The sequence below is a fragment of the Erpetoichthys calabaricus genome, chromosome 9 (assembly GCF_900747795.2).
Source record: "Erpetoichthys calabaricus chromosome 9, fErpCal1.3, whole genome shotgun sequence".
Classification (NCBI taxonomy): domain Eukaryota; kingdom Metazoa; phylum Chordata; class Cladistia; order Polypteriformes; family Polypteridae; genus Erpetoichthys; species Erpetoichthys calabaricus.
The window spans coordinates 164,268,917-164,291,863 of record NC_041402.2 but is presented as its reverse complement, the minus strand read 5'-3'; the positions used below and the strand labels follow the sequence as shown (position 1 = coordinate 164,291,863).

General features: G+C 38.4%; 1 protein-coding gene across 1 annotated transcript in view; it reads right to left on the bottom strand.

Moving 5' to 3' along the window:
- LOC114658232 (beta-galactosidase-1-like protein 2) overlaps positions 1 to 22,947 on the bottom strand; it is a 112,131-nt gene that overhangs the window by 5,795 nt on the left and 83,389 nt on the right. The window contains exons 13-18 of the mRNA XM_051932136.1: positions 21,996 to 22,142; positions 14,332 to 14,403; positions 14,154 to 14,232; positions 12,393 to 12,480; positions 9,717 to 9,828; positions 3,455 to 3,571 (exon numbers count right to left, since the gene is read on the bottom strand). Of these exons, the coding sequence (XP_051788096.1) occupies positions 3,455 to 3,571; positions 9,717 to 9,828; positions 12,393 to 12,480; positions 14,154 to 14,232; positions 14,332 to 14,403; positions 21,996 to 22,142 (615 nt within the window). The remainder of the gene's footprint in view (positions 1 to 3,454; positions 3,572 to 9,716; positions 9,829 to 12,392; positions 12,481 to 14,153; positions 14,233 to 14,331; positions 14,404 to 21,995; positions 22,143 to 22,947) is intronic.

Sequence of the window (22,947 nt, the reverse complement as noted above, 5' to 3'; positions counted from 1 at the left end):
CAAGGCCAACAATAACAGGCTTGAAGCGGTGGAGTAAAGAAGAAGGGAGCAGTCAGCATGATGAACAGCTGAGGAAAGTAAGGAAGCAAGTGAGGAGGCACATGAGCGTGGGATATCGTTAATGTATATAGGCAGGGGGCCAACCACGTGGTTGGTGCGTGGACAGCGGCCGTGCGGAAAAAGACAGGGGGGCCGGGGGCAGCTGTTATGCGTCTCTGCCGTGTAATACATCGTCTGTTAATGGAAATAAGGAATGAAACCGCCAAAAGGAGAGGTCCGTCCGAAAGTTCCTTACGGTATAATGGTGAGGAAACACCAAAAAGAAGATGTTATTTTCGAAAGTTGGTTACGGGGCACAACATGAAATGAAACATAATTAATGTTTGTTGTAAGTACAGTGTAAAGGATGAGCATGGGAAATTTGGGCTTCCTATATTGGAAGTTGCAGAAATAGTGAGGAGGGGTTTCCCCTATTTATATATACAGTTTAGGGGTAAACCCGTTTCCCCCCCTTGGGTGTTGCAATAGGACATGAAACATACCTAACTTTATTAAGTACACTGCAAGGAATAAGCATGTGACATTTCAACTTCCCACCTATATGGATGCTGATGCATTATATTAATTCAATTGAGCTAAAAATATTTTACTGCAGATTTTTTGCAATAGGACATGAAACATACCTAACTTTATTAAGTACACTGCAAGGAATAAGCATGTGACATTTCAACTTCCCACCTATATGGATGCTGATGCATTATATTAATTCAATTGAGCTAAAAATATTTTACTGCAGATTTTCATTTCTACATTGCATTGGATGCTTCTCGTTTTGGTGTCCAACAATAGTAAGACAGCATTGATGGATTCGACTTGTCCAGATACTACTTTTCTGTCACTGCAATGTCCCAGTGAAACCTTTCACTATTTTTGTCACTGACTGCTCCAAGTCCAAGTGTGAACGCAGAAAACAAATCTTTAGTGACATGTCACACCTTATGGTTTTGTATGCTTGAGGCATGTTGTCAACCAGCTGGACATAGTCTGGTGCTCTGTAGTTGCCAAGAAAATTCTCAACAACGTCTTAGAATGCCCTTCCGTGTCATTTTCTCCAGCCCCACTAGTAGATCTTCGAGTTGCTTCTCATTGATGACGCGTCTGATTTGTGCACCAACAAAAATACCTTCCTTAATCTTGGCATCAGTTATTCACTAAAGCATCTGGCTCAAATATCGAAATCCATCACTTTCCTTGTTAATCGTGTGAGAGAATAATTTGGAGGTAACCATAGTTAAATATTTTGGTTTGCAGTGCTCATTGAAATACTTAACCATTTGTTTTGGAAATGTCATGAAGAGAGCTACTGAAATGGTTAAGTAATTAAAAGACAAGAATATACTAAAAGAAAGGTTGATATAATACTGAAAATGTACAAAGAGATGAATAAGACAACAGCAGATCTCCTGTAAACAACATAACTGGACAGTTGTTGCATACACAGAGATTTCAAGGGTAAATGCTGAACCTAGGAGATATGAGAAGAACAAGAGTGTAGTAGAATAGACTTTTATTTAGATTAAGTTATTTGGGTGGGCGTCAACGAGTCAATCAGAGTAAATGTATGCATTAATCAGCACGGTTATGTAAATTCAGTGGTTTATAAAATGGACCTTTATTTCTTTTGGCCATTCTGACCATTTTGCAACAGACTACTGTGATAAATACTCCCTCTTCATGAAGGGATAATTAAAGACATGATGAACAGGTTTCCTCCTGCCTGGTTTCCAACTCATATAGGTTTTATCAAACGTGTCCTAGTAGAGGATAATTTTCTTTCTTTAATTAATATGTTGATTTCTTCCATAATTTCCTCACAAATGTTTTCATCAGTCCAAGTTTTATATGAAGAAGAGACAAGAATATCTTTATTGGGTCGACAAGTAGTTTAGGTGATACTTTTTTCTATTCTTACAGAACGGCCAGTTCTTTTTAATGTCATGAGACTCTTTAACATGGCTGTGGCATTTGCAGGATTTGGGATATACCAGCTGGAGTTGTAGTGCCACTACTTTAAGGTCACCACTGATGCTCCAGTTGTAGTTGTTGTACTGTATATGCATACTTTATAATATGAGAGGAAATCACAGAAATAGGTGACTGCAATAAAACGGTATGTGATAGTAAGATTTAAGGATGATTTTTGTGAGCAGTAGGCCAAAATCCATATTAAGGATCAAAATATTTGTCGTCCAATATAATTTGAATAGCCCAAGTCATAGAAATTCAGAACTTGTTTCTCACATACATTAAACATATTATGAATCTGCTAGCATAACCTAGCATTATTTTAAACAGAATATAAAAAAATATAAGCTATAGTAACTATTTATTATTGTCCTACGTGTTTTCACAGAAAGATCGTAAAATTGTTGGTAAGTCTTGGTATACCATAACTAAAGTTATTTACATTAATCTACAATTTTATTTCATCATAATTTTGGTCATACATATTAAACACTCATAAGCAATACATTTTTAAAACAGCATAGAGGACACAGCTATAAACAGAAGATGCCAAGGTTCAAGTTCACCATACCTTTGTAGTTTTTGAATATTGTCTTTTGCCAACTAACAAGTGAAATCTATTGTTTAGCTATTTATTTGAAAGAATAAAGAAACATGCCACTGCTAGTAGGAAATGTTGAAATGCTCTGTCCTTATGGACTCACACTTATGTTAACAATTGTAGATGGCTAGTGAAGAAGTCAATTACATATTTTACTTTCTTTATAAAATGTCCCACCGTCATTTCTAAATGTTTTAAGAAACATGCCTTCTCTCATGACTACTATATTGTAATACCTATTATACCATAAGTCCTGCAAACCTTCTCACGCCAGATATAGGTCTGAAATAAGAACATGCAGCTGTCAATTATAAATACAGGCACAGAGGTAGACAGACAGATAGGAACGATACTATAAAAGACAGATTTCAGTTCTCTCCTGCATGACCCTGATCCATAATTATTAAGGTTTTAAGTTTTCTACCTATCTATAGTTTATTTATAGGTTTCAGCCCATCTATAATTTGCATAAATAATAAAACAAACCTAAAAATGAAAGAACAAAAACAAGAAGGAATTACTTAAACTGTTACTTTTGCCTAAGAAGCCTACAATATTGGGCAATAAAACACCTGTAATTACACTTTGCTGTTCTTGTCACTTTGCAGCTCTCAGCACTTTTAGCATATTCTAAATGAAAACCAAAAGGCACACATATTCCTGACTAAGCTCCCTTGGAGATTTGCTCTTGATTAATGCCATGCCACTCTAATGTTTTGTTCTGCTGAGAAGTCCCAAAGTAGTACACAAGCTTTACAAAGATGCAGCCTTATTGCCCGTCTACAAGGTTTCTTTTCACCTTGGTCTCATAATGAAATGTATACATACATTGTTGATCCCACGTTGCAGCCATGGCCCTGGCAAATAGAGACTTTGCTGGGGTCCAATTGACCAGTACCTCCCAAGGTTGTGTCCATTGATGAACAGGACTCCCTTAGTCCACCCCTGCAAACGGAAGCAAAAGAAAAAAGATCATTTTAAAGTCAGAAACCTTGGAATCATTCCAAAGTGCAGACGTTTGTCAACACTGTATGATACTGTATTGTTCATTTTATTCTTACACTGTAAGAAAGTGTACACTGCAAAATAAAACCCAAAATTATAAATTACTTACATAACCAGAAATATTTAACATATTTTAAGTAAAATAATGGGTAAGGCATCATAGGCATTTCTTGACAATGTGTTGACATGTTACTTTGTGAGAATGTTTAATAATAAAGGTGGTAAAGCTTCACTGATTTGATTGATTAGTCTCAGCCTACTGTTCAGTTTACCAGCACACTTTATAGCATCTAAATTTTTAATCAAAATCATCACTCTAATAGAAGAAGTCTGTAGTCTGCCTAGTCTCTCTAGTGATAGGGCTGGGCACTATATCCAGTGTGATGGATGGCCAGGGCCCATGCCTGGCCAGGATGCCCCTGCACCATATGTACCAGGGGGGCAAGGGTGGGAAACCCAGTATCTCCCCCTGGACTTTAGATGGCAGCCTCCCAGGGTTGCAGCAGTGCCTCAGATTCCCCTAAGGCTTCATGGGGGTTGGAGTTCTGTGCAGCCCTGTTGGGTTCAGCAGGCACTGCCAGGGGGTGCTGCAGCAGGAGCTGCTGGTCCCTTTTGGGCATTGGTTTCGCCACACCCGGAAGCGAGCACCTGGAGCACTTCCAGGTACCCAATACAAGGAGCCAGCGACCACCACTCAGTGGCCAGAGTTGGGTGGAGGAGGACAAGGTTGCCTGGGAGAAGTGGTGGTGCAGAGGAAGAGTGTTCTACTTTGGTGTGTTTGTGTTACTTTGGGACTGTGTTGTGGCTGGGGGACACAGGGAAGATGTGCCCTCCAGCTGAAGAAAATAAAATATTTCTTGGTTTTTATATGTGCCTCCATGTCTAGTCTGTGTCAGGTCAGGCGCAATATTGGGTCTTTGTTACACCAGTTATTAATTTGATTCAATATTTAAGGAAAAACAATGTGCAGATGAAAATATCATGAGATTCAACATTTTTATTTGATTATGTAAAACTGCTTCTGAATGTTAAATAAAATTTACAAAATCTCCAGGTTATGAGACATTTGGCTAGAAAGACTGGCTGGTGGAGAAGAGGGCCTGGGTTGATTTTAAGAGAAGGTGATACCTGCATGTGCTTGTGCGATGAAGTGTTTTCCCAGCTTGCAAAGAACATGTCATGTAGTGAGTGTGATTGGTTAATTCAGTTCTGATTGGATGGGTAAACTCTGCAAATGTAAATAAAACTGTAAGACTGGTACAAGAAAGCATCTTTTTATCTTCAGTGTTAAGAAAGAATGTAGGGCAAGTAATCACCCTAATTAAAGGAGTGATATTAGGTTAAATCTGTGTGCAGTCTGTCAATTTTGAAAGTTTTTTTTTTTTTCTTTTAACTACTTGGCTTATTGTGAAGGTGTATATGTATATAGATTACTTTTTTCATTTTTTAATTTTTTCATTAGAATCATGTGGATTGTTTTTGGATTTTTTAAAATTTATTGTTACTGTTTTCAGATTTTGTTACTGGCACTTTTGATAGAACTTGCTACTATGAAGAATCACTGTTTGCACCATTCCTATTGTCTGTGTGTCTCTAACTCACTCACTGCTCAGTAAGCTTGGTCATGTCTACAAGATGCCCTTGGCATAGTCTGTATAAGAGCTACAACGTATGGGGCATCACAGAAGGATGGAGAGATGGCATAGCAGGTAGAGCATAACGTACATAAGTAAGGGATGTTTAATTTAAAAGGGTGGAGTCAGGGGTAGGTCTACTATCAGAGCATTCTCTGTGCACCCTCAAGGGCACTTGTCGCATCTGTTATTTTAACCATGAAGCGATTTGCTACCCACAAGCTGAAATCATCAATGGGGACCAAGTGATATCACCTAATACTAAGCAACCCCACCACCACTACGCCCACTTGCTCGCTTGATAAAATGTGTCTGTGCGCTGAATTTAACTGTTAAAAGTAAGATCAACTCTCTGTTAAGGAGCTCTGTTCCTTAAATCTCCCAGGGGCCTGTGTGAGTCTTAATCCGGCCATGAGTTGGGTGTATAGGAAATTCTGAGGGCACTGTCCAATATGTAATAAAAGAAATGGAGTAAAGAAGCATCAAATTCAAGGGTGACTAGGATCTAATACAGGGGGACTGCATGCTGCATTTATTGTAGCTATTCCTAACCCAAGAGGGCCGAAGTGCCTGCAGGCTTTAATTCCAAATTTGTAACAAATTTTTGTGGCCAGCTGAACAAAATTTTAATTAGACACATCCCTGAGAATTTTCTGATGGTTTTATAAATTTTTAATAGTTTCTGTTGATATTTAGTGGAAGTGATGGTTGGGGAGTCAACAAAATATTTTAAAGACTAACAATGGTTACAGCAACTCAATGGATTTTATTTTTCTTTCTCTAAATGGTTTATTAAAAGAAGTACTTAAATTAGCACAAGAAATAGGACCAAGGTTGCTGGTTTCATGCTGCCTATCTTAATATTTATGACTGCTAATTGCCTGGTCATTAAAAAACAATAATAATCTAAAAAATTCCTAAAATGCAAGTGAATTAATGAGAGCCAGAAAAATTAAGAAACTGAATAGACATGTAAAATAAAAAGTCTAGGCAACAATAAGTGCTTATCTCAATTTCAAAGAGGAGTACAAGTCACACTATTATTAATTTCTAAGACTGCTAGCTGAGTGATGGGATGAGTCATTTCATTACACAAGAAGTTCAATTAAAAATTAAGATTGATAACAAACTAAGAAACTGCCCTACAGCCGCTGTATCTATTCTGTCCTTTTACAGCTTGACAGATGGACAACTCCTCCCAGGCAAATGTAGAGATTAATTATAATTTACTACATCACTTAATCAGCATACAATATGATTGAAACAGACTAAAATAGGAGTAAAGTGTATTGGGGTGAAAAACTGGGCTTTTGACAGTTTGTTAAATAAAACACATAATATTTAATTTATGTGAGGAATATAAAATTATTCTGATAAGACGCAGCTTTTAAGTGAATAAAACTGAATAAACAATACTATATTGTAAAGCTCATAATTAAAAAGCTAGCATTATTTTTGATTGTGCATATTTCAACAGGAGTTTAGCAGGTGAGTGCCTTTTTGGACGGCAGGTTTGGCCAGCATGACAATAACTCATAGGACATTTTTTTGGTTTTGTAATACACCTTGCGGTGCAACCTGGACACATTGTCAGTGTTACGAAGCTCGTATGTCCTAAAATATTCTCAAAATGCCATTACAGGTGGAAGAACTGTCAAACTCAGGCTAATAATGAGAGGGCAATATTGGATCTTTATAAATAAAAAGACTTATTTTTTACAAGCATTTTAAAAGTATTGTAACCAAATAAGGTTCTGAGGAGCACAAGTAACAAAGGAATTGCTTGAAACAACAAAAGCAGTCCAAGGCAAACAATGTTCCACTAAACAATCCAAACACAAAGTAAAACAAAAAAAACAATGGGGTTCAAAAAATCCACGGAATCAGAACAACAACCATAACCACTAGAGAAACTCACCAACACCACGAGCGCATTCAATGAACCACAAAGGACTGTTGGTTTTCATTAGTCTTATAGGGCTGAAGGCAGTCACCTTGTGTGATGGGCAGATGGCCCTACCTTTTTGGAAAGCATCCACAAAACAAAAGGAACATAAAACAAAATACTTAAATACAAAGAAACAAAAATAATGCACACTGTTAACATAAAAAAACTAACAAAATAGACATATGGCATTTGAACCCCATTTTGAAACAAAACAGTCAGTGATGAACCGTGAGTCATAGACTGTTCAGGTCTTTGATCATCAGACACCCTCACTGGGTGACCCAGTTGGGGATGATTACGGTCCTGTTTGTGTAGCATGCTATACCAAGGTTCAGCCTTCCTGATTCAAAACCACCTAGAAGCGTTTTCAGCAGCTTTAAGAATGCTCTTCATATTTCTTCTATTGTGCTCTCTGCATATGCCAAGGGGTTTCAAGGTTCAATAAAAAGACTGGCCAGTGAAACCTCTGTAGCCTATTTCCATAGGCTCACTTTCCATCCCATGCTCTGACACTCTGCCACCAGCCTTTCTTTCTTTCTCTCCCTCTCTTTAAGCTGATCTTCCCAGACGACCGAGATGTAAGGACCTAATTGCGGCTGCCAAGATGTATTCAGGGACGTTCAACTGTTTACCTAGTTTACCCATGGGCTGTCAGATTTGTGCTGTTGTTAGCAGGCCACCTGAAGCCATATGTTGAGGTTGTGGCTTCTCCCCAGCTTAAACAAACACAATAACCTGCTTAGTTGGATGTCACTGCTTACTTTGGTGGATTCCTCTACAAATGTCATCTGCCACTGCCCTTAGCACTTGCTCATGATGCCAGCAACAAACCCCCACACACCACCAACACCAAAACTGGGGGTAAGTGATGTTCTGTGATCATGCCAGGAGCAGGCCCCTTGGCTTTGTTGGGGTATTTAGTGCAATTCTTTCAGGATAGCCAGTCCTTGTTAATAATAGTTCAGCCCTTGCTGTGGAGGAAACTGACAGAAAGATTGGTCTCCCTCATTGTTAAGGTATTTCAGGTTCAGCCTTTGCAGGGTTGGAAAACTGGGAACAAGATCTCAGCAGTGTGCAGCCTGCCCTGCTAAGATACACAGAGGTTCTCAGGACATGCTACATCTGAAAAGAATCATCTACTTAGCACAGTATATCGTGCATAGATGTGCTGAAATCAATTACGGGATCCCAGACATTCCACTGAAGAAAATGCTTGGATATCTCCATGATTTTATTACTAATACACTTTGTCCTTTCATATTTCTGCTTCTTTTCAAGCAGTGCCATCACAGATGCCTGAAGCAGATTTGGTTCCTTAGCAGTTTTACTGCTTTTATTACATTGTTGAAAGTCGGCATGCTCAGCTGAGTGATGTACCCACCTGTAAGTGTCTAATCAAATTAGATCATGCCAAATGTCTTCACCACAAGTATATTTTTCATTACAAACTTTACAGATAGCTAGGCTATCCACTTGCAGACACTTTAAAATACTTCCAAACAGGAGTTAATTTCATCAGCAGTTTCCACTTATTGGAGTTTTCTGGTACTGTGTATGACCTCAGCTTAACATATTTTACATCATAAAACTGACAGACCAATCGGCCAATTACAAGCTGATTGCCAATTTCACAACAACAAGCAACAACCAGCCAAATTCAAGGCAGATTGACTCATGCATCACTAGAAAAAACATGAAGGTGTTTATTGAATAGTGACTACATCTGAATTATTTCTACAACCTGAATGAAAACTAGAATCAAGAAAGCATGGCTTTTTCTGCTGTCCACCAGTATCTTCTTAACTTTGCTAACATTAAATCTTCAGCCTGTACCAGTCTACATCGCCATTCACCAGGCCTCTTCTTTCTATCTACCAATTATATACCACATTATTGAGGAGCATCTCACAAAGTGCGGACTACCTGTCATGCAGTTAATAATCCAAGAAAGTAAAGTGGGTGATAACTGCACTGACTGTAGCTTATCTTCTAGCAGTATATGTTAAATAGCGGTAAAGGCACTAAAAGAGTCAAAGGTATGTTCTTCGAACTGGTGCTGGTCCTATGCAGATGTCAGAAGACCCATGTTGTTTCATTTTCCCCCCCATCTGCATAAAATGCAAACTTTACAGGTCCTCAGCTATTTTCTGTTGGGCTCTAATGTGATTTAGGGGGCCCTGAGGATTAAGGCTAATAGGTCTATAGTCATTCAATTCGCTTGGATTGCCTGTATGGCATTATAATTAGGCTTTCCATCTTTCACAGTAGTAGCCGTACCAGGCTGAGTTTCAGATTGAGAAGCAAATTGATAGGTTACGGTGTCCATCTGCACTTGACAGGATTAATTCTCTAGACTGTCTAGCTTCCATAAACATTTTACATTTTATTAAGTTAAAAAGGAAAAGAGGGAAAAAACAGAAGTGGATTCCTACAAATTTCAAACAGAAAAAAAACTAACTGCAATAAAACATGTTCTTTTAAATAAGCAGCAAAATGAGCCTACCGGCATCTTCACAAATGTGTCTCCGGGGTAACCATCAATGTATAGTATTCCTCGGAAAAAACCTGGAAATACAGGTTTCTCTGGGATTTGTTTCCACTGGGCTCCTCTCAGTCTAAGGGTAAAGACAAAGCATAAATCACAAAATCAGAATGCAGAAGAAATGATACAAGACATCTAGGACTCAAATCCCTTGATTTTTAAGCAATAAGGTTTCTTCTTACCATATTAATGTATACGTGTACATATTACCCCAGTATGCCTCATTTGTAAATGAACAACAGAAAGTAGCTTGGTCTTTCTGATATGTCAACATCTGAACTGTAATAGAACACTTTCAGGTCCCAATTAAATTCAATTAACAAATGAAGCCAGAGTGCTTTGCTACCTTAGTATAAGAGTTGAGACTTTATCCTTGGCTAGCATAATTCCAGCTTTATTAGGATCGTTTTAAAAACGTATAGGGAAAGCTAAAAGACCATCTCTGGTAGTCTGTTAAATCCTAATAATGTACATCTAAAATTTAACAAACCAAGTTTTTTTTGAAAAAATCACATAAAAAAACAATCTGAGGAAAGTTGAAATCACAAAACATACAGTCATATGAAAAAGTCTGGGAACCCCTCTTAATTCTTTGGATTTTTGTTTATCATTAGCTGAGCTTTCAAAGTAGCAAATTCCTTTTAATATAAGACATGCCTTATGGAAACAGTAGTATTTCAGCAGTGACATTAAGTTTATTGGATTAACAGAAAATATGCAATATGCATCAAAACAAAATAAGGCAGGTTCATACATTTGGGCACCCCAACAGAGATATTACATCAATACTAGTTGAGCCTCCTTTTGTAAATATAACAGCCTCTAGATGCCTCTATAGCCTTTGATGAGTGTCTGGATTCTGGATCGAGGTATTTTTGCCCATTCTTCCATACAAAATCTCTCCAGTTCAGTTAAATTTGATGGCTGCCGAGCATGAACAGCCTGCTTCAAATCATCCCATAGATTATCAATGGTATTCAAGTCAGGGGACTGTGACGGCCATTCCAGAACATTGTACTTCTCCCTCTGGATGAATGCCTTTGTAGATTTCGAACTGTGTTTTGAGTCATTGTCTTGTTGGAATATCCAACCCCTGCGTAACTTCAACTTTGTGACTGATGCTTGAACATTATCCTGAAGAATTTGTTGATATTGGGCTGAATTAATCCGACCCTCGACTTTAACAAGGGCCCCAGTCCCTGAACTAGCCACACAGCCCCACAGCATGATGGAACCTCCACCAAATTTGACAGTAGGCAGCAGGTGTTTTTCTTAGAATGTGGTGTTCTTCTTCCACCATGCAAAGTGCTTTTTGTTATGACCAAATGACTCAATTTTTGTCTCATCAGTCCAAAGCACTTTGTTCTGGCTTGTCGAAATGAGCATTTGCATACAACACGCAACTCTGTTTGTGGTGTGAGCACAGAAAGGGCTTCTTTCTCATCACCCTGCCATACAGATGTTCTTTGGGCAAACTGCGCTGAATTGTAGAGTGATGTACAGATACTCCATCTGCAGCAAGATGTTCTTGCAGGTTTTTGGAGGTGATCTGTGGGTTGTCTGTAACCATTCTCACAATCCCACTCCTGTACTTTTCTTGGCCTGCCAGACCTGGATTTAACAGCAACTGTGCCTGTGGCCTTCCATTTCCTGATTACATTCATTACAGTTGAAACTGACAGTTTAAACCTCTGAGATAGCTTTTTGTAGCCTTCCCCTAAACCATGATACTGAACAATCTTTGTTTTCAGATCTTTTGAGAGTTGCTTTGAGGATCCCATGCTGTCACTCTTCAGAGGAGAGTCAAAGGGAAGCACAACTTGCAATTGACCACCTTAAATACCTTTTCTCAGGATTGGACGCACCTGTCTATGAAGTTCAAGGCTTAACGAGCTAATCCAACCAATTTGGTGTTGCAAGTAATCAGTATTAAGCAGCTACATGCATTCAAATCAGCAAAATTACAAGGGGACCCAAATTTTTGCACAGCCAGTTTTTTTTTTAATTTAATTTCATACAACTAAATTCTGCTTCACTAAAAATCTTTGTTCAGAAAACACCCCAGTACTCATATGTTCCTAGGACATGAAAAACATACCACTGTTATCTTTTTTGTTGAAAGTAGAGTAAATTATTATGTAGGCTGAGAGGTTCTCAAACTTTTTCATAGGAGTATGAGTGTATGAGTGTGTAGGAATATATACACACATATATAAATACAATGATGAGTTAAAACATTAGGGCCACTCCCAAATGAAGCGAATGCTGTTGACCGTGTTATAAGAACGTAAGAAATTCGACAAATGAGAGTATGCAGTCCATCAAGCTGATTTGTGTAGCTAACAGTTAAGCTGTCCTTCTTAACAATGGAGCACATCAAGGTAATGATATATTAGATGGTAAGCAGATGTCAGGCACTTATAGTCATCATGTTGAATGTAGAAGATACGGGCAGACCAGAGTGACTTGGATAAGGCTCAAACCATTATGGCCAGACAATTGGGTTGTATGAGCAATAAATGATTCAACAGCAACAGGAAAACTATTAGGGGGGAAAAAAAACTAGAGCCACTACTGCCATACAGGATCAACCCTGAAGACCCTTGCTTTTAAAAATTAAATTTCTTGTGATCTTACCTTTCAATGAAACTGCTTTGCATTTCCAAGCTGTAAATTGTGAAGCCTTTTAATGGTGTCCCATTAAGCAATATGTCTCCTATAATACCTAAAATAAAGACAGCATGTTACTTTTCACATGCAAGGGAAACGTTCTAGGGATTTGCAGTTAGTGAGTCAAGTTATTTTACCAACATTCCCCACTGAAAAGAGTAAAAAGTTCTGAGGCTTCAGCACTTCATCAGGGAGTCAAAAAAGAATAATTCCATTTCGATGATTTTTGGAAAAGGCCGTTTCTATAAGTTTGTCCTTTAACATCTATTTTAAATGTTATATTAACACACAAAAACTAGTACAGACACTGGCTAAAGGTGCTACTGCACTAGCTCCCAGATTCTTGGACCATAATCTTTAAAGAAGTTGCTATCAATTCTGTTTCTAAGTTATTTCAACTTCTTTAATTTTACCTTTTTAACTTGGGTATTTTGGGATACAGAACCTTTTTAAGGCTGCTGTTTGATTAACAGCTGTCTCCATGAAGAACACACAGTATATTGCTATGAAGAAGGGAACATAAATTAAAGACAGAAAGCAAAAACACACAGCCTCAACCCTTCTATCCAGCATATAGAAAAGTGAACTGATAGCGAATGCAGTATGTGCAATGGATTCAGAAAATATTCAGATTCCTTCACTTTCTACCAAAGGGGCTTCTCAGTAGTAAATAAGAAGTCCTAATACTTATATGAACGAGAAGGATGAATGCAGTCAAATACAGAGAGGTCCTTGAAGAAAACCTGCTTATGAGTGCATGTGTCCTCAGACCTGGGTGATGGTTCACCTTTCAGCATGACAATGACCCAAAGTGTACAGCCAAGACAAAGCTTGAGTGACTTCGGGACAAGTCTCTGACTGTCTTTCAGTGTCCCAGCAAAGGCCCAGACTTAAACCCCACAGACCATCTGTGGAGAGACCTAAAAATAGCAGTTTACAGACACTTTCCATCAAGTCTAACAGAGCTTGAGAGAATGGCCCAAAAAGAATAGGATAAATTGCCCAAATACAGGGGTGCAAAGCTTGTAGAGACAGCCAAGAAGATTCAAAGGTGTAATTGCTGACAAAAGGGCTTCCACCAGGTGCTGAATTAAGGGTCTAAATACTTATCTGAACAAGAGAGTTAAGTTTTGAATTTTTATTAATTTGTGAATCTTTCTGAAAACATGTTTTCACTTTGTCATTACGAGTTATTGAGTGTAAGTTGATAGGCAAAAAGGGCAAAAGTATTTAGTAAAAATGAAATCTACAACACAAGTATAGGTGAAAGTCAAAGTGTCTAAATACTTTCTGAATACACTGTAAACATGATTCACTTTCCTTCAGATTGGTGTCTGTCTTCTAACTGAACAGTTTTCAGCACAGTATACCCCAAGTATGTAAATGAATTATTTAACCAAGTAAACAGGTGATGAAGTGATGTTTATGAAAAAGGGTACTTGACAAGATTTGAGTTCTATGTGAAATTAGGGTAATTTTACCTTTTAATACTATAAACAGTGGAGTTTTCATCAGTTAGGTAAAAATATACCATATATTTAGGTTTACCTCACCAAAGAGGGTGCCTTAACATAAATTAAAATTGAATAGTATTTATTTATACAATAAAATTCAAAAATACACAAATCCAAATTATTAAAATTTAATCTGGGTATATTTTGCCCCGCTTTAATGCTCAAAGTGACAAATACTGCTTAAAACAAAACATTACTTGGACTAATTGCTCACCTTTTCGTTGGTTGTTCAGCTCTTTGCCATAATTTACCCGGCCACAGTTTTCTACAACAAATCTCAGCTTCCGCTTTCCCTACATCCAAAAAAAAAAAAAAAAAGGCATTTGATCACGGTTTTTCTTACCACTTATATAACATACCCTCACAAAATATAAATGTCAGACATAGCTTACTTTGCCATCGGGAACAACCATTTCAACGCTGTTATGTTTTAAAATTCCAATAAACTGCTCATCAATAAATACCTGCAAGGAAAAAATACAAAAAAACTCATAAATTATGCAGCTGTATTTAATAAGCAGAAACTCTCTATGATGACTTTCATCTTTAGATTTCCTGTTCAGGCAGATGGGATAACTGATAACAGAATGATAAGAGAAAAGAAAAAAAACATTGAATGTCAGAACATAAGGTTAATTTATTTAGCTAATAGCTGTCTCTATTCATCCAAGTTCTTCTTAAAAGCTGTCAAGGTTTCTGCCTTAACAACACAGCTTGATAGTTCATTCCAGACTCCCACAATTCTTTGAATAAAGAAGTGCTTCCTGGCTTCAGTCCTAAATGTACTTCCTATTAATTTCTACTTGTGTCCTTGAGTACGAGATTCACCCTTGAGATGAAAGAATTCTGCCTGATCTACTTTTTCAATGTCTTTTAGGATTCTGAAGACCTGGATTAGGTCCCCATGCATTCTTCTCTACTTGAGACTAAACAAGTTTAATTATCTGAGTCTGTCAGATTATAACATGTCCTTAAGTTCTAGGAGGCACTTGCTTGCTCTCCCTCTGCACAGCTTCAAGAGCTGCATGTCTTTTTTGTAGTGTGGTAACCAGAACTGCACAGAATACTCCAGATGGGGTTCTCACTAGTCAATTTTATAGTCTAAGTATAAGCATATATTCAACAGTTTTGCGCTATAACCTAATATTTTGTTTGCTGTTTAAATTTCATTTGCACATTACTTAGAAGATGAAAACATTCTGTCAACATAAACCCCTAAATCTTTTTCAGCAGTTACTTCCTTTAGAGCAACGTCTCCTATCTTGTATTTATAATTGACTAGCCGTGCCCCGCGGCTCCGCCAGCATATTAGTGAAAAAGGACTGTGATGAGAGCCCTGCCCGGCTCCCTACTCCTGACGTCACACTTCCCCCTCATCTCGGCCCGCAGCCTCTGTCTCGGATTACTGTGAATATATTGCTCCTGCAAGTGAACTATGATTCTTAGCACGATAAGAGAAGTTGCAAAATCAACCGGAATGTTCAAGCAAACTATAGAATAAAACCCGATCTAAATCCGTTAAGTAGTTCTCTTGTTCACCAGTTAAATGACAGTAAAGAACACGCCCAGAGGCTGGCGTATGAATGAGGAGGGCCAAGCCTTCCTTCCCTCGGCCCGCTGTGTCTCTCTCGTATTTGCGCAAATAAATCAGTACCGCATGCAAACTATGATACATAGCACAATGAGAGAAGTCGCAAAATCAACTGGAATGTTCAAGCAAATTATAGAAAAAAACCCAATCTAAATCCATTAAGTAGTTCTCTTGTGAAAAGCACACAGACATACAGACAGACATTGGATTTTATATATATATTGAGATGTTCCTTTTGCCCACATGTAGCACTTTGCACTTTTCTACAGTATATTAACTGCTTTTTCCAAATGTTTACCCAGTTTTGAAGCTTGTCCAGATTGATTTACTGCCTCCTAAGTGCCTGCCATTCCTACAATTTTAGTATCATCTGCAAATTTCACAAGTTTACTAAATATACCAGTGTCATTGTCATTAATATAAATCAGAAAATTTAATGGACCAATGACTTTCTCCTTTTATCTGTACTCTTTATGTCCTGCCAGTTAACCAACTCAAGATTCAGTTTTTCAGGTTAATCTATCTCCTCTATAGCTCCTTAAATACTCTGCTAGTGCTCCAATGCTGACTACCCTCAATTTGCAGGCAGCTATCCCTACCTGGTCACTAGTGCAGGAACAAAGAACCATTGATGTACCCCTGAATTGACCTGCAACTGACACTAATTACACAACAGTACTTATAAAGACTTCAAGAAAGGTCTGGATGTTACAATCCCTAATGTTTCCCCACTGCAACTGTCATCCGAGGGATGACCACGAAGATAAATTGTCAGTTGTACACCTCCACATCATTGGGTGTTTCGACCTTTTATTGCAAGACACTCTTCACTGAGAAAAGGCTCACCAGAGGCTGATCAGACCTGGGTGTGTGTCTCATGCCTAGCTGGTCACCTTGGCAGTTCAAACGGAATCTTTCCTTTTCAGCCACACTCAATGGTCGCTCTCTTCAGTGGTGTTGGCCAGCTCTTTTATTGTTTTCCTTTGTGTCTGCTCTATGACACCTACTTCCCTGAGAAACTTTGCTGTTGAACTGGCTACAAATCCCCTGCACACCACTTCAACTGGGTGTCATCTGTCATCTGCATCAGCTGCTAGGTTGGACTACTGCACTTTCTTAAATTTATGAGCTTCGTTGACCGCATCCTCCCACAGGACTGTTAGTTCAATGACGAAGGCATCTTTGCTGGAGTTGGACCAGAGGTAACAGGGTAGTGTTTGCAATATCTGAAGGAAAAATGAGTCTCTGGCCTAGGTCTACTCTCATTTCCCATTCCCTGGCCATATTCAGAGGTCAAAGTGGTGTAATGCAGTCAATCACACATATAGATTCTCAACAAGAAACCCCTAGGAAGTCATCAAATTGCCCTGAGATGTACCTAAAATGTTTATCGAATATGGAAGCAATTATTTGAATCATTTACTATTCGATATTCACAGTGTAATTGTTTCCTGAGAGTGATAAACCGTCTTGTACGGGAGCGTGTACAAAGAAATTGCAAAGGATGGGAAAGGAGGAAGAAAATGTTTTATGTATGTTACATATGGACTTGTCAAAAGTTACTATCACATAACCAGAACTCATTTACTTATTCTTGTGCTTACATCTTATTATTTTATTCACTAAACTCATTAATTATGTTTTAATGACACAATAATTCATGGGAAACAGGCAATTACTGGCTCCCTCCTTGAGATAATCAATATTTCATGCTATTTAAATAATATATTATCTTCATTCCACACACACACACACAGACAAAAATGTAGATAAGATATGCAGCTGAAAGGGGAGTAACATAAACAACCTGGTGCATCACTACCACTGGATTTGAAAAAAAAAAAGTTGCTCCAAGAATTTGACAATAAACAGGTGACCAGATACATAGGGTGAATTATTCATCAGCTTCCTCCTGCCTTGTTCACTCATTTTTCTCTTGTTTGTGACACCTATCAAACAGAACATTCTAGACGCACTGCTTCTTCTGTATCATACAGAGTTTCTTTCCACACTTGGGCTAAATATGTTTACTGTCTCTGACACATGCTCATCTGCATTCCTTCTTGAGAGTATTACATGAAAGAAACCTTCAGCCTTATTTAAATCTGATCTTCTATGTCAATATGTCATTTGTTAAAATAAATGTAACAGGAAAACAAAAACTGGAAATCTACGAAGGGTCAAGTAAGTTTCTTACAAATGTCTTACTACCTTGATTTCCTAAATTTTTATCTGAGTCACAAAGTATAACTGCAGGATAACCTAGTAGAGCAAGTGTATTGGGGCAGACCATAAGGCTGTGCAGTGGGTGGTTAAAATAGTCCAATACATCGCTACATTACACAACACATCACAATGGCCCATTATACAGGATAATTTGGACAAAAGTTGCTTAAATTAAGCACTATTCGTCATCTCAGACCCTGTACTGCCAAGAAACAAACTGCTTAATCCCACCATGCAGTAAGTAACATCATTCCATGCCATACCAGTAAACTCAAAACAGTTTTTACTTTCCAAGTCTTTAAGCTTCAACTCCCATACAGTGAACTGTTCAACCTGCGACTATTAATTTTATACTTAAATGCTAACACAAAAAAAAAAAAAATCAGACAAATCACATGAACTGGGAGCATAACTAACCACAGGGTAAGCTGCTTTGTGTTCTCTGTTCCATAGGTTTACCCTTGCACTGTTGAATATATTCAAGTAAGAATACCACTGTACCCTGTGTATGTGACGTATGTACTACTACAGCTACTACCAGTACCACTAGTCATTTTGCAATGGCAATTTAGTGATTCTGCTCGATCTGCAATTTACTTTACGGTATGATGCATGTTAATTAGCACATTTTATCTCATCTCATTTTCTAAAACTGCTTTTCCCAGTGAGGGTCACAATGGCAGCTGACCAAGCAGGTCGGCTTAGGCTTCACTATCACTAGCTACAGGTTCCAGGTCCTACTAGGGAACTACTAAGCATTCCCAAGTAAGCAGAGAGATATAATCCTTTCAGTAGGTCTTGGGTCTGCTGCAGGGTCTCTGCCAAGTGAAACGTGCATGGAGCAGCTCCAAAGGGAATGACATGCTCAGACCACCTCAACTGGCTCCTCTTGATCAGGAGGAACGGTAACTCTAATGTGAGACTCTCCCAGATCCCTGAGCTTCTCACCCTATCACAGAGTGTCACCCCAGCCATTCTAGGAAGCATGCAAGTACAAGTACTTGGCATCTCATTCTTTCGGTCATTGCCCACAGCTCATGACCAAAGGTGAGGACAGGGATGTAGATCGATTGGTAAGCCGAGAGTTTTCTTTATAGACTCAGCTACCACTTCATGACCCCAGATTAGTATAATTCCCGTGTCGATCTCACGTTCCATTTTTGAATTTCCACTGTGCTCTGTACACAAGACAATAATGACCCTATAAAGGCTGCAGTGTTTATTTACCTTAATGTTTTACGTAATGTTTATTTACCATAATATTTATGACATAGAAATGATTTACCTCGACTTGCCCCTGTGCTCCAGAGTTTCAAATTTGTAATGAAGCAATTCACATGTAATTAAAGTGCACATTCTCAGTTTTTACTAAAGGGTATTATTATTATACCTTTCGGTTTTACCATGAATAAATGAAAAATGTGTCTTTGTCCCAATAATGATGGAGGGTACTGTTTATCTGATTTTTTTCAATTTGAAACCACTGGTGTATTTATTGATGTGTACTGCTGCTGTTTTTGTAATGTGTGTCTGCTGCTCTGTTATTGTACCCTCATTCCACCTGTGGGACTAGCAACAAATACTTTAATATGCTGTAAGACACAATGATAATAAATTGAACTGAACTATCAAGAATGGATGTGACCAACAGATTAGCAAGACACAAGTTTCAAGCATTAAATAACAAAAATAGTAGTTAATGTTACACTGAATCAGCCCGCAATCTAGGAGTTATCTTTGACTCTAGCATGTCATTTAAAGCGCATATTACAAAGTTGTCCAAAATATGTTTCTTCCATCTTAAAAATGTTAGGAAATTAAGGCGCTTTCTAAATAAACAGGATTCTGAGAAATTAATTCATGTATTTATCTCTAGTAGGATTGACTACTGCAATGCAGTGTTCACTGGATGTTCAAACTGTTCTTTATACAGCCTCCAGTTAATACAAAATGCGGCTGCAAGAATTATTACAAGAACAAGAAAATATGAACACATAACTCCAGTTCTTAAATCCTTACACTGGCTCCTGGTTAAGTTTAGGGCAGATTTCAAAATCCTTCTTTTAACATTTAAGCATTAAATGGCCGAGGTCCAGCTTACTTGCCTGAACTTATCATGACTTACAAACCAGAGCGCACATTAAGATCTCAAGATGCTGGTCTGCTTATGGTTCCAAGGATTAATAAAATAACAATGGGAGATCGAGCTTTTAGTTATAGGGCCCCTAAACTGTGGAATGGTCTGCCTGCTACTATAACAGATGCCCCTTCGGTCTCAGCTTTTAAATCCCGGCTGAAGACTCACTACTTCAGTTTAGCATATCCTGACTAGAGCTGCTGATTAACTGTACAGACTGCATCTCTGTTGTTAGTCATTAGCACTAAAACATAAGTAACATGGTAGTTAGAATTGGATACTAACCCTCACCTATTCTGTTTCTCTTCTCGGTACTCAAATGTGGCACTTGGTGCCATGGCCCACCTGCCAAGTTGTTTTGCCTGCCTAAGGTAAAGTCACCCCTGATGGAGGATCGCAGGAATCGTGAGCAAGAGGGGTCCTTTCATCGGATTGGCTGGCCCAACACTGTTTCAGCCGTGGAATGGCCAAATGGGGGAGGCAGCTTGATGGATGAGGTTTCCAGGAGTCTAAAGTTATCTAAATCCTATTATGTGATATCATCTACTGTTAAATTCTGCTCCGTACTTCTAAAAACATTTTTAAATTTTTCATTGAGGATTTGTTCTGTTCTGTGTATTGTATTGTATTGTATTGACCCCCTTCTTTTGACACCCACTGCACGCCCAACCTACCTGGAAAGGGGTCTCTCTTTGAACTGCGTTTCCCAAGGTTTCTTCCATTTTTTTTCCCTACTAGGTTTTTTTGGGAGTTTTTCCTTGTCTTCTTAGAGAGTCAAGGCTGGGGGGCTGTCAAGAGGCAGGGCCTGTTAAAGCCCATTGCGGCACTTCCTGTGTGATTTTGGGCTATACAAAAAATAAACTGTAACTGTAAACTGTAACTGCAACACTAGGTGTGTGAATATAATTTGCATTCATGAATTAGCATTACATTTCAGTAATGGTATAAACATCACTCGTGTGTCCTTTTTAAAGACTGTAAATATAGTGAAAAACTTTCTGAAAGTGAAATTAAAAGACAGATGCTCTAGTTTTTGGATTGGACTGGCATCGCATCAAAGGCTGGTTGCTGCCTTACACTGTGATGTTGGTGTAAAAGGTTCTGATCTCCACAAGCCTAAATTTGGGTTGAAAATATTTTTGTGTTATGCTGGTCTTACACTAAGAGCCTACACAATTGCAGGTAAGAAAACCATTAGCAATACAGAAATCTAATTTACTCAAAAAAAATCTAGAAGAGCAGAAACGTCTGTAAAATGGCTGCCTCTCTCACCTCTGCTAAATTCAGACACTTTGCTGTATATTGTATAATGACCTGCATTTTCATGGATGTTACCTAAACCTATAGAGAATCTTAAATTTGTGGTTTATAACAAGGAACTGGTAATTGACTTTCACCCCATTCCAGAGCCTCTATTTTAGTCACTATTCAGGGAGTTGGTGCACTACTGTAAGTACTTGGGGCTCCACATCAGTGACAGTTTGGACTGGTCTTGTAACACAGAGGAACTATATAAGAAAGGGTGAAGCAGAGTATGACCCTCTAACGTGGGTAATGATGTCCTTCATATCTTCTACAACTCTGTGATGGGCAGTGGGATTTTTTAAACTGTGGCATACTGGGCTGGTAACATCACTTCAAGAGAGGCTCACCAAACTAACAAGCTAGTTAAAAGGGAAAGCTCAGTTATGGGACACAATCTGGACCCCCCTGGAGGTAGCAGAAATGGAGAGAATTAAAACAACAGTGAATGTCATTATAAACAATGCTGCATATCCTCTCTCTGACACACTAACACTGAGGACTTTCAGCTAATGAATTATTCAGTAGACGTGTATTTAGAAACGTTACAGGAGCTCCTTTTATTACCAATGGTAATATGCCTGTGACAGCCACATCCAAAGTCTTCTTTCTTTATAAATTTCTTCATTTGTAGTGATTCTGGTGTGTGTTTATTTTTAAAAAAGAGCTTCTGTAAAAAGCTGCATTTCCCCCTGGGGACAAATAAAGTTTGTTTGTTCATTCTTTCTATCTATCCATCTAAGGAATGTTTTAAATTCAACCAAGACAACTGACATTGCTGCACAAAGGTTAACACTTACCAGTGCTCTGTCTCGAATCTTGTCATTTGGATGCAGAGTTCCTCCACTGGTCACAATAGTCTCATACAGTGTATATCCATATGACTGCCCATTCCCATTATTGAAAGGGAGGTTCTCCATATTGATAGGGTCCTCAGAAAGAAAAGGCTAACAAAGAAAACCACCAAGTACAATGCTTCAACAAAACAGGGGGCAATATACATATATTCCATATTACATCTACAAGTATGTGCAACAAGTATGTATGTGCAACAAGTAACAGTGTTCAATGAGCAAAACAGACATGGTGTAAGGGATGTCACCACCCCCACAGACAACAGAAGATAGTGTTCACTTTGTCAAATTAGAGTATTCCTACATTCACCTAGAACCTGATGATGAAGTTTAAATACATCTAGACATGTTGAACCATATTATATGAGACGACTCTTTAAATCATTTTAATTTGACAAACTCTGAAATCTTTTCATACAGGGTGAAGTCCATGTCACATTACACAGCTTTACCAACAATTTTCAACCTTCATTTATATAATCTTAGCAAGTTGGAGGTAGTTGAAGGCAGTCAGCGGTTTTGTAGTCTGTCATAGTCATCAAATAAGTTTGATTTTGCCTTTAGGTACAGGGGTGTGTTCTGTATGGATGAGAGCTGACAACCAATAAATGCTCATCCAGAAGTGCAATGCATATAATGCAGCGATGAGGAACAAGGAATGCATGTGTACTGGCCCTCACAAACAGAAGAGAAGCTTGTCTATCTGATGTTTTATGTATAGAGACTGCGGCTGAACTAGCCATACCCGTTAACTCAGAATACTGCATCGGCCCCATCAGGCTGCACATTATTGGCTGTCACAAAAAGAGGTAAGCATTACTGTGCTGGATGGTTGGCGTGCAGTCATTAAATTTGACGTGCCCAGATATCTTCAGTTGTGTAAATTAAGACGTCATAC